The sequence below is a fragment of the Mastomys coucha genome, unplaced genomic scaffold, assembly GCF_008632895.1.
Source record: "Mastomys coucha isolate ucsf_1 unplaced genomic scaffold, UCSF_Mcou_1 pScaffold15, whole genome shotgun sequence".
NCBI lineage: Eukaryota > Metazoa > Chordata > Mammalia > Rodentia > Muridae > Mastomys > Mastomys coucha.
In genome coordinates this window covers 6,668,969-6,680,281 of record NW_022196897.1, presented here as the reverse complement: position 1 = coordinate 6,680,281, position 11,313 = coordinate 6,668,969, and the positions used below count along the sequence as shown (strand labels likewise).

General features: G+C 43.4%; 1 protein-coding gene across 3 annotated transcripts in view; it reads left to right on the top strand.

The window, feature by feature from the left end:
* Pip4k2a (phosphatidylinositol-5-phosphate 4-kinase type 2 alpha) overlaps positions 1-11,313 on the top strand; it is a 166,581-nt gene that overhangs the window by 117,043 nt on the left and 38,225 nt on the right. For all 3 annotated transcript variants that reach the window (XM_031369113.1, XM_031369114.1, XM_031369112.1), the window contains exon 4: positions 3,472-3,624. In XM_031369113.1, coding sequence (XP_031224973.1) covers positions 3,472-3,624 — 153 coding nt within the window. The remainder of the gene's footprint in view (positions 1-3,471; positions 3,625-11,313) is intronic.

The window sequence follows — 11,313 nt, the reverse complement described above, 5'->3', positions numbered from 1 at the left end:
TCCACCGTCCTCACCTGCCTCCACCCTCCTTACCTGCCTCCACCCTCCTTACCTGCCTCCACCCTCCTTCAGGTTATTTTTACTTTCAAGTGGGAAAAATGCACCTCATGGCAGTGCCGTGAGTAAAAACAAAATAATGAGCTGACTTCTTGGGCTTGCAGTCACCCCAAAGTTCAGGCACTTTGTGTATAGTTGCATTAGCTTTTCTCATTTTCCAGTTGTCTATTAGATGGGGGCTTTTACTAAATATGATTAATACTTTTATGTTAATTCTACAGGCACAGTCTAAGTTTTGGCCAAGTATCCCCAAATTCACCAACTGCTTGAAAACTGAGCCTTAAGGAACTGTTTTCATACATAGCCTGCAAGTCAGGAACACTCATAGCATTACTAGAAAAGTGAGCTGAGGCAGAGCCAGGATTAGGACATACACCATCTGGGTATGCCAGGATCAGGACGTGGCCAGTCTCTAACACAAAGAGGCAGTAAGGGATTTTCATGTCTCTGAAGCTGAAGGGAAGGAAGAGACTCCTGCATGAGGCAGAACCCGAGCTAAGTTCTCACACTGCTTATGAGTGCAGTTTCCACACTTGTAAACACAGGCAGCCTCCTCCTCCCTCAGGTCGCTCATTAACTGCTGTGCTGAAGGTTTGACTACAGCTTCCCACTTTAACTGAACTGAGAGCTGGAAGGAAGTGAACGAACAGGGTGTCAGTGCAAGTGTTCATTACTGCACACTACACTTACTGCAGCTTAAACACCTTACGACCGCCACTGGAGACCCTCTGTTATCATGGTGGTCCATATACTAGCTCCACCAGTATCGTCTACTTCCTGGAATGCCCCGGCACCAGTCTATCGGGTCAGAACCTGCAGTTCCATGTGGTCTCCATTTTGGCTGTTTATTGAGCTTGAGCAGCATTGACTACTCAGCCCCTGGTTTTGTTCTCCCACACTTTCTCCTGGGAGGTTGGCTTGCTTTTCTTGAGCTATGAGCCTTGAGATGGCTAGTTTTATCAGTTTATTGGGGTGCCTAGGCGTGAGTGCCACTTCTGGTGAATGTGACGGGTATGTGGGTTTGAGGAGAAAAGACACATCTTGAGAGTGGACAGCACCATTGAATGGCCTTGTAGCCCACGTAGGATAAAACTTGGACTAAGCCGAAGGCATGCTCACATATCCACACACACTCCTGATCTGATGTTGTATGAACAGCCATTCTCCCCACACATTCCTGCCACAGTGTTCTGTAAAGTCTTCAGGCCCAGTAGCCGTGAGCTGAGCCTACTGAAATTGTGAGCCAACAAGTTGTGTGTGCGTGACCTCTGGGTGAGTCCAAGCGCCCTTCCTGTTCCTGCCCCCATTTATCCTTCCTTTTGTCTGTCAGAGTTGATGGTTCTTGCTTTGATTTTACGTCTGAAGATAATTTGTAGTATTAGTGGCGTTTACAGTTCTTATTTATTTGCAGTAAATACCCTTTTGCATATTAATGTTTGGGAGGGAAAAATAAGACCATTAGCAATATATAATAATAAATTTTTTGCTGGCATTTACCCACAAAAGGGGCATTTACTTTGATTTTCTTGCTCTTTGTTCTAAGCAGGAAATGGTAAAGGAGGCTTAAAAAAAAAACAAAGAAATAATTAACTGAGAATTAAACTCTTGCTAATGTCACCATTTTCATCCTGAAAATCCTTTCGTTCTGTTTTATCTGATGAATTTCAATTGTCTTAAGAATGATTTAACACTGCCAAATCTTGATACTTAAAGTCCTGCTTGAATTACATTGATTTTTTTTTTCATCTCAAGTTTTCTAATTACTAAATCTGCTTTTCTTAGCTTAATTGGCAGTCTTGCCTCTGCACTTGGCAGGTGTGCTTGCTTACATTGGAGCTGAGATGCACTGTCTCAGGATGTAATGGTCGAGTGCCATGATGCCAGGTGCATCCTGGGAAATCAAGATAAGCCAGTGGGCCATTTCCCTCCTCAACCTTCTGTCCTGTTGTGGTCTGATTCCACCTTGGCTGTCTCAGCCCTGCTGTATTTCACCTGAAAATGAGGAAATTACAAAGTGACATGAATCTGCTAGGCAGAGTCCCTTCAACTGAAAATCTGTAGGACCCTGATATCACCTGACTCTCCAGAGTCACTTGTGTTAGTCCACGGGTTCCTATGGATACTTTGTTTAGAGAGGACATGAAGGGGGAAGGTGACTTTGCCTTTGAGTCCCCATACACTTGGACCAGCAAGCAAGGCCTGGAAGGGGATGATGTCATTACTCAATATGGGTACGATTAGCCATGATGAAGCTCAGACTTCCTCAGACATGGGAGTTCGCTAATGCCATTAGTCTCTGACCAAGAGAGTCGGGCAAGCAGGGGGATTTTCTTGACAACTTGAGAGACCATTGGTAGGAGCCAGAAGACTTGTAAGGCTCTACACTAGCTATAGTGTAGACATCCTGACTCAAACTCTGGCATCCATTGTTCTGCAGAGTCCCTGCAGAGACCCCACTCCTCATCCGCCCGCCATCAGTAGTGCTTGGAAACTACTGCAGAGGAGTGGAAGATGAACTAAGCCAGAGGCTTCTTCTAATATGTTCTTGTCGAACTTTTCCACACTCCTCTTCCTCCACAGGCCATGATTAATTGTTTAAGTACTTTTCTAGTTTAGTAGTTGAGAATCTAGGTTCTAGATCCACTATATGACCTTTCTTCTCTTAGGATCTCTCAACTCATCTTGTCATCTATGAAATGACAGTGAGGGCAGCATCATACAGGATCTTACCAGAATGCACGGAATCCGGGTGGCCTGCACTGTAAATAGATGCTCAGTGACTGCAGTGTCCTTTTGTGACTAAAACCATATCCTGTTCAGAAGAAAAATTTGAGCTCTTGTCCAACTCTGAAAAGAACAGCCAAATAAATAACTCTTATAATTCTGGATGTGAGCCTGCTTGTTTATTTGTTTGCTTGGAGACAAGATCTTAGCATGTAACCATGGATAGCCTAAAACATGCTATATAGCCCAGGTTGGCCTGTGTAGGTCTACATAGAATTCTAGGCTAACTTCAAGCAGGGTGAGGCTGAGCAGGTGGATCTCTGTGGACTCAGGGCCAGCCTGGTAAACTTAGAGAGTTCTAGGACAGCTAGGGCTACATAGAACCTTTATCAAAACCAAATAAAAAAACCAAAGAGGATAGTGTAGAACTTGCTGCCATCCTCCTGGTTGCTCTGCACCAGTGCGCCTGGCACATCCTCCTCTAAGAAGGTTAGAATTAGTTCTTACCCAGCTGTTTTCATTTCATGTAGGAGACTTGCAATTGGGTTATGGGGAATTGTGAACTATTGCCAGCCACTTACGAGTTTATGCCAAATGCAAATGCTCTTCCTATGATGACAAATGATCCAAACCCCAAAGCCACACTTTAACCAGCTATCTTCTCTTCTCTCTCCTCATCCCACCGGGAAGAATTCTTTGACTAGAAGTGCACCCCTTCCCAATGACTCCCAGGCTCGCAGCGGGGCTCGGTTTCACACATCCTATGATAAAAGATACGTCATCAAGACCATTACCAGCGAGGACGTGGCAGAGATGCATAACATCCTCAAGAAGTACCACCAGGTAACTTCCCCTCAGCCTTACTGACTCTTGGAGCAGAGAGTCATCAAGGCCAGTGCTCTGAGCTGTGTTCAACCAATGTAACAAGAGCAGGTCTGACAGGAAGATCTCCTCCAGCCTCGGGTACCAGAGTGATAGTGGCCTGATTACTGACCACATGGCCTTAACATGAAAATGCTTATGGTCCTATTTACATAATAGTCATCTAAATTATTTAAAATAAATTTAATCTAATTATACTTCCTGTGATCCCCATTCTGGTTATAGAAATCGCTTCCCTAGAGATCTGGCAGCTCTCCAAGAGATTTTTTCTGTGCCAGAAACCAGATGTCAACCCCAAGTCTGTATCTATTCACACTACCAAACCCCGTGCTGTTCTCGCCATCTGACTCTTCCAGGACTCACCCCTTGCCCAGTTGGCCCTTGTAGAACATTCTTGAGTTTTAGAGAATTTTGTGTTGGTCACTTTCGGCCCCAGTTCACCCCCAGCTATCACCACTTTGTAATCTCCTGGGAAGATGCCCTGGGGAGCTGCTTCTCTTTCCTGAAATAAATCCCAGCATAGTTTTGCATGCTGGAGCACAGATCCACAGGTCCAATTGGATCAGTAAGAGACTTCTCACTATGAAATAGCAAAAATACCAGATGTAGAAGCAAGATAGTCCTCGGCTGAGACCCCAGCCCAAGCACCTGCTGACCGTGTGGCCTCTGCATTTTGAGACCCGTCTCCTCACTAATATAATGAAAGTATCAATACTTCCCAAGTCCTGAGAATTCAATGAGACAACACATATCAGGTACACAGCAGAGCATCTGACACCTACTCTGTGGTCAGCATGTGAAAAAGTGGCAGCGCTGGTGTTTGTCATGTGACTGTGAAGTTGAACACCTGTCATGTCATTGTAACTAATGATATACGTCATCCTGAGAAACTGAGGTCTTGTTGCACAAATGTCACTAAATGCAGCCATTTTAGTAATCAAAATCATTTTAGTCCTCAAAAGAGGTATTTTAAACACATGTATGCATGCGCACAAGTATGTACGTGCACACACACACAAACACATAGACTTTGTTGCTTTCAGAGTCTGTCTCAGTCTGCTTGGTTATATTAACAAAACACAAACTGAGTGATTTAGATGGCAAATATGTTTTGCTGGGAATTTGAGATCAGGGAACCAACATGGTAGAAGTCTAGAGAGGACTCTGTCCCTGCCCGTGTACTTAGTGTCTCGTTGCTAGGGAAGATAGAAAAACTCTATGCTACTTTCTGCTAAGTGCAGGAATCACATCAGATCCACAGAACATTTACCATACACTGGTGATAGGACTTTAAATGTTTTATTCGTGTGTGTGTGTGTGTGTGTGTGTGTGTGTGTGTGTGTGTGTATTCTAAGTAAGTCTGGCTGCCTATGGAGCCCAGAGAGGACATCAGACAGCCTGAAGCTGGAGTTACAGGTTGTTGAGCTTCCACACTATAGGTGCTTGCTGAGTACCAATCTGGTCTTATGGAAGAGCAGCAAGCACTCTTAGCAGCTAAGCCATTATTCTAGCCTGTGATTAAGATTTAAAACTATGCGTGTTGAGGGAACACAAATATTTAGTCTAGATTTTGCTTTTTACTTAAATAGCTTTAAATTCCCCTCAGTAGTACAGACTATCACAGAGAATGTTCAAAGTAAAGTTTTGTGAGCCTTGATTGTATCTGATTAGGATTCACAAAGAGTTACGTCACATCTGCCACGTATCAGCCTCTCCTACCGTGTCCTCTGAAGGCAGCTCTCTATCTGTGAGCTCTGACGTGACTTGTGTAAAGCATTACTTTTGGTTGTGCTCTGCACCCTAATGTGGCAGGTTGGTTCTTGGCGGTGCTATTCTTCCAGTCTTTGCAAATGTCATCGACCTCACCTCACTTGCAGCGAGATCTATAAAAGCCTTCACATTTCGTTCCGTCTCTGGAAACCTGTGACTGCCTCTAATGTGCTTTCTGAAGGCATCAGTCTGTCTGCCTTTAAATTCATTTAACATCTAATACATCTTTGATAATGGCTATCGCTTTTGAAATTTGTTCTGCCATGCTGATGCTATTGCCTATTATAAGAAAACTTTTGAAGTGCCCAGCTAATCTGTGAGAGCAAGTACACTGGCTCTGAAGCAGCTGAGTTCCAGCCCGGGCTTCAAGCCCCTCAGTTTCATATGCTCCCCTTTCTGGAATTGGATGTCACACCCATGCATCTCTTTATGCTTTGGCTTGTCCTGGAACTGCTCAAAGCAAATTGACTTTTCCTGACAAGTGAGACTATATTCTTCAGATAAACAGCAAAGATGCCTTTCTAATGAAATGGTGCCATAGGCCGACCTTGGCCTCTCTCAACCCATGGGGGAAACAGGGTCCTGTTTGGCAAGGTTGGCAAGGCAACCTGTTTGACAGGTTGGCAAGGCATCAGGCGAAGAAATGATGGCTCAAGGTCCTGCCCATCTTTAGTAAAGTCCCACTATGCTAATCTTTTGGGCTGGTCAATGCCCTACCCCCCTCATTATCTTTCTAACAATGCTGGAGGTAATTAGTCTGAATGTGTAACGTTGTCTGCGAGAAATTCCAAGCCAGGGTTTGGCTAAGATGTTGGAACATTGGTGGAGGTCAGAGAGCAACGTTTATCTTGTGGGGCACCTAGCATGCCAGACTATAGCAAGGATATATCTGGTCTACCTCTGAGTTAGGGGATGCCACGGATGAACTCCAAGAGACTGACTTCCTTTGAAGTTTTTTGCCTCTGGTCTGTGGCCAAGCTTTTGGGCTCATCACAAGATTTCTTTGGAGTGGGCATGGCAAAATGGGACACATGGTTCAGGTGTCCAGTTCTTGATGAGCCTAGACTCAGAGTGAATCCTTCAACTTTATACGGAAATCACAGTTTGAGATGTTTTCTGGCTATTTGCTATAATAAAAAATTCCAGCCAGAAGCAACTTAAGGAAAGGGTTTGTCTTTTTAGTTCCCCATTACAGTGTACCCCTGAGGAGAAGTCAAGGCAGTGACTCAAGGTAGCTAGTCACGTAATATCCACAGTCAAAACTGGAGAGAAATAATTGCATCCCTGGGGCTTGCTCATTCAGTTGACTCTTTTCATATTTCTGTAGTTTAGGGCCTCTTGCCTAGGGAATGGTCCTGCCCTCAGTGAGCTAAGTCAATTAATAATCAAGACAGTTCCGCACAGAGATGTCCACAGGCCCGTCTCATTCCATGTTGAAATTCTCTCTTCCCAGGTGACTTTAGGTTGTGTTGAGTTGACCATAAGACTAACCAACACAAGGTGTTTTTGTGGAGTTACTCGCTGCCATGACACTCAAGCCAGACCTATTATGTAGTCACGTTGGGCATCAGGGTAGTTGCTGACACACTGTAGATCACTCACAGTACTGAGGTTCCCTTAGCTAACATCTGGGTTTTTTTTTCCCATCTTAGAAAGTGATAATTTAGATTTAATTTAAAGCATCTCATGACTGAGAACCACCGGTGTTAATACAGTTTACTTAAAGGACACTAAGTTGGAGTCAGATGATGTAGATCCTAGCTGGTTATGAACTGGCTATTTAATGTGATCTGTGAGCTCAGATTTCCCATCTATGTTCCATCTCATTAACTCATTCAGTTAGACATTTACACATGACCATGTTCCAGAAAAGATTTGAAGTCACCTTTAAAGAAGTAAAGATAAGACAAATTTAAGAAGCAAAAAAGGCAGAGAGTGTGGCTAAGAAGGAAAGCATCTAATTGCAACTTAAAATAAGCCTGAAACTTCCTGATCAGTCTTCGAAGCATTTTAGAACACTTGCCATCTGGACTTCCGTCCGTTTGAGCTGAGCTATCTGTCAGTTAAGGGGCACCCTGAGTAAGTCACCCGTGCACCCATCTGAACATACTTAAGCCTATTGCTAAGAAGTAGAGTAGAGCTGCCCTTGATATGGGATACAAGTGAGTTGTCTCGTAAGACACCTGACCCTATAAACAGCACCCTTACAGAGGCATGGTACACACAGGAATGTCACAGAACTTTCCACAAAGGAGTGAATGTAGCTATTAGAAGCACACCAGCATTTCCATTACAGTCAGTGAGCACCTGGCATGTGCCGGCCACCTTCCTCTCTGTCAGGCTGGCTTCCACCAAATGTCCTGCTGTCTTTCATATCTGCTACAGGCTTTGGTAAAGAGACTGTGGTGGGAGCCAAGTGTGATGTGTAATGTGGTGCCCTCGTGTGATGCCCTGTGGCCAGCCACTTGTCTCTGGTCCTAGGATGTCCTTGCAAGCTGTCTTAGTTAGGGTTTCGATTGCTATGATGAAATACCCAGGACCACCAGCCAAGGGATAGCACCACCTACCATGGACTGAGCTCCTCCCCCTTAATTAGTGACAAGCCCCCAGTCACTAATTAAGAAAACACCTTACAGCTGGGTCTTATGGAGTTATTTTCTCAATTTAGGTTTTCTCCTTTCAGATGACTCTTAGCTTGTCTCAGGCTGACTTAAAACTATGCAGGACTCCTTGTCAACTAGACATACAAGCACATCACTGATAAGCCCAAACCATTCCTTTCTTGTTCATCCCTGAGATCATACGTTAACATTAACATCTCAACATATAGAACATTTTACAAACTTTAAAAGTTCTATGGTTTTCGCAAATTCAAACACATTTTTAAATTCAGTCTCATTAATGTTCCAAAATCTCTCTTATAACTTAAGAATATCTTTAAAAATTAAGTCAACTATGGGTTTCTGTAAAATAAAAAATAAATTAAACACTTTTTTACTTCAAGAGGGAAGAACCAGGATACAGTCACAATCAAATGAAAGCAAAATCAAACTCTAACAGTATAAATAAATAGCTCACCACCTAACGTGGGGGACTCACTCATGATCTTCTGGGCTCCTCAAAGGGCTTGAGTCACTTCTCCAGCTCTGCCCTTACAACACACACAGGTTGTCTTCTAAGCTTAGGCAGCTTCATTCTACTGCTGCTATTGTTCTTGGTCATTCTACAGTACTGGCATCTCCAAAACTCTGGGGTCTTCTGCTGCAACTGGGCTGCACTTTTGCCAGTAGCCCCTCCCAGGCTCTCTTCATGGTGACAAGCCTCAACTTCTCTGCATAACTCCTTCATACCTTCAAAATCAATACTACTTGAGTGACTTGACTCTTAACATGTAAAAAATAAATCAGTTTTATCCTCCCGGCCCTGCTCCTGGAATGATGACTCTAAGTCTAATTATTAATAAATGCCTAGCCTGGGTTCAGCTACTTGGCCCATTTCCTCTCTTTGTCTCTTATGTCCATCTCCTTAACATTTCTGAGAGAGTTACTCATGGCTCTGACTGTTTCTCAGAATTCTCTCTATCCCTACTAGATGTCCCACCCCATATTTCTTGGCCATAAGCTTTTTTATTCACAGATGTTGCTTATAAGAGATTTTCTCTACTCTTACACTACCAAGTTCATTTGCCAGCACAGGGTACAACCTTGGCTGCCTCTGGGACACAACCTCTGTATGCTCTCAGGAAACACTCCCCAGAAGATTTCATCTCAACGATGCCTATCTCTTCTTAATTGCTACTAATTTCTTAGCTCCCGCTAACCAGCATACATTGTTCTAGTAATACAAAGGCCTCACTTCAGTGGTGCTGGTCTCTTGTTAATCGCAGCTTATTCTTCAGCCCCCTCTGACCAGAACCACAGCATCTTAATTAAAAATAACCAAAGTCCCAGTAAAGTCTTTAAACTTTTCTCTAAAATTTCACAAGAGGCCTCTATCATCTGCATTGACCTCAGCAATCTCATCTTCCAAGTTCCTACAGAACAGCTCTCAACACTCAATGGATTTTCTAGCCCAAAGTTCCCAATCTCCTCCACGGTCCTTCCAAAATCATGGTCAGGTCTGTTACAGCAATACCCCACCACCGTGGTACCATGGTCAGGTCTGTTACAGCAATACCCCACCACCGTGGTACCATGGACAGGTCTGTTACAGCAATACCCCACCACCGTGGTACCATGGTCAGGTCTGTTACAGCAATACCCCACCACCGTGGTACCATTTTGTCTTAGGGTTACTATTGCTCTGATGAAACACCATAACTGAAGAAACTTAACAAAGACAAGTGTGTTCTATTTATACTTCCACCCCACTGTTCATCCTTGAAGGAAATCAGGATATGAACTCAAAACAGGGCAGGAACCTGGAGGCAGAAGCTGATGCAGAGGCCATGAAGGGTGCTGCTTCCTGGCTTGTTCAGCCTGTTTTTTATAAAAGAACCCAGGACCACCAGCCCAGGGATACCACCACCAACTAATTAAGAAAAGGCCTTACAGGTGGATCTTCTGGAAGTATTTTTTCAATTGAGGTTCTTTCCTTTGAGGTGACTCTAGCTTGGGTCAAGTTGACATAAATTCTGCTGGGGCACATAGGATGCTATTCTCATTCTGTTCTGGGATGCTCAGAACTCAAACACCTTTGTCTCTACTTGTCTCTAACAGTTTGAAAGCTAGCATACCCGGTAATGCATGTCACTTTACTGTGTTCTCACTCATTCTGTCCCTGCTTAAAGTGGGCACAGTACAGTCAGAGTTTGTGTGGAGTCATAATGGTTTCTGTTTCTCTGCAGTGGGGCCTGCTCGGTCTTTTTCCTTCTAGCTTTTTTATTTGATTTGATTTTATTATTTTATTCTTGCTGTTCCCTTCCAGTCGGAAATGTTTCTTAACTGCCCAAATCTGGACAAAGGCCTTAAACTCTATTGAAAATGCATATTGAAAGAAGAGCCAGGCTCTCAGGTTAGATGGATCTTCTGACTACGCCATTACTCTGTAGCTCTTTCCTTGCTTGCTTGGCTTTACTGAAATCATTCAGTCATCAAAGCCATATTCTGAGGTTGAGACTATCACAAGACCAGCCTTGGAAGACGTTGCTTCTTATCTAAATTCTTGCCAGTGTTAGTTATTTCCTGACCAGTCACCCCTTACAACATGTGGAGAGATAGTTCATACAGAACAGGAATTTGGATCAGCCTCCACACCCTGGCTTGGATAACTTACTTTGGTACCTACTTATTCTATTAAATTGGGATAATAGTACATTTGGTTCAAGACTTGGCTCATTAGGGCCAGTGAGATGGCTAAACAGAGAAAGGCTACCAACTCTGACAGCCTGAGATTGATTCCTGGGGCCCACATGATGACAGGACAGGACTGGCTTTCCTAAGTTGTAGCATGCTCAGACTGTGTCTGGTGAATAAATACTGTATAAGTGATTGAATAATATAATTAAGTACTGCTCTTATCCTCAACTTCTTAAATTCTATTCTTGAAATTGTGTGCTGTTTGGTCATGACTACTTTAGTCCACTAGGGGGTGTAGTTCTAGAGCAGTGGGTGATGCTGATGCAAACTGATGGAGTTTTTTTTTTTAAGATTTTAAAATAAATTAATTTAATTAGAAAAATTAATTAATTAATTGGTTATTTTTCACATCTTTTTTTCATTTTTATTAGATATTTTCTTTATTTACACGTAAATTTCTCCCTTCCCAGTTTCCCCTCTAAAAAACAAAGAAACAAAAACAACAAAAACAAACACCAGCTGCCTCCCCACTCCCCATGCCTGTCACCCCACCCTCTCCTGCTTATAGGCCCTGGCATTCCCC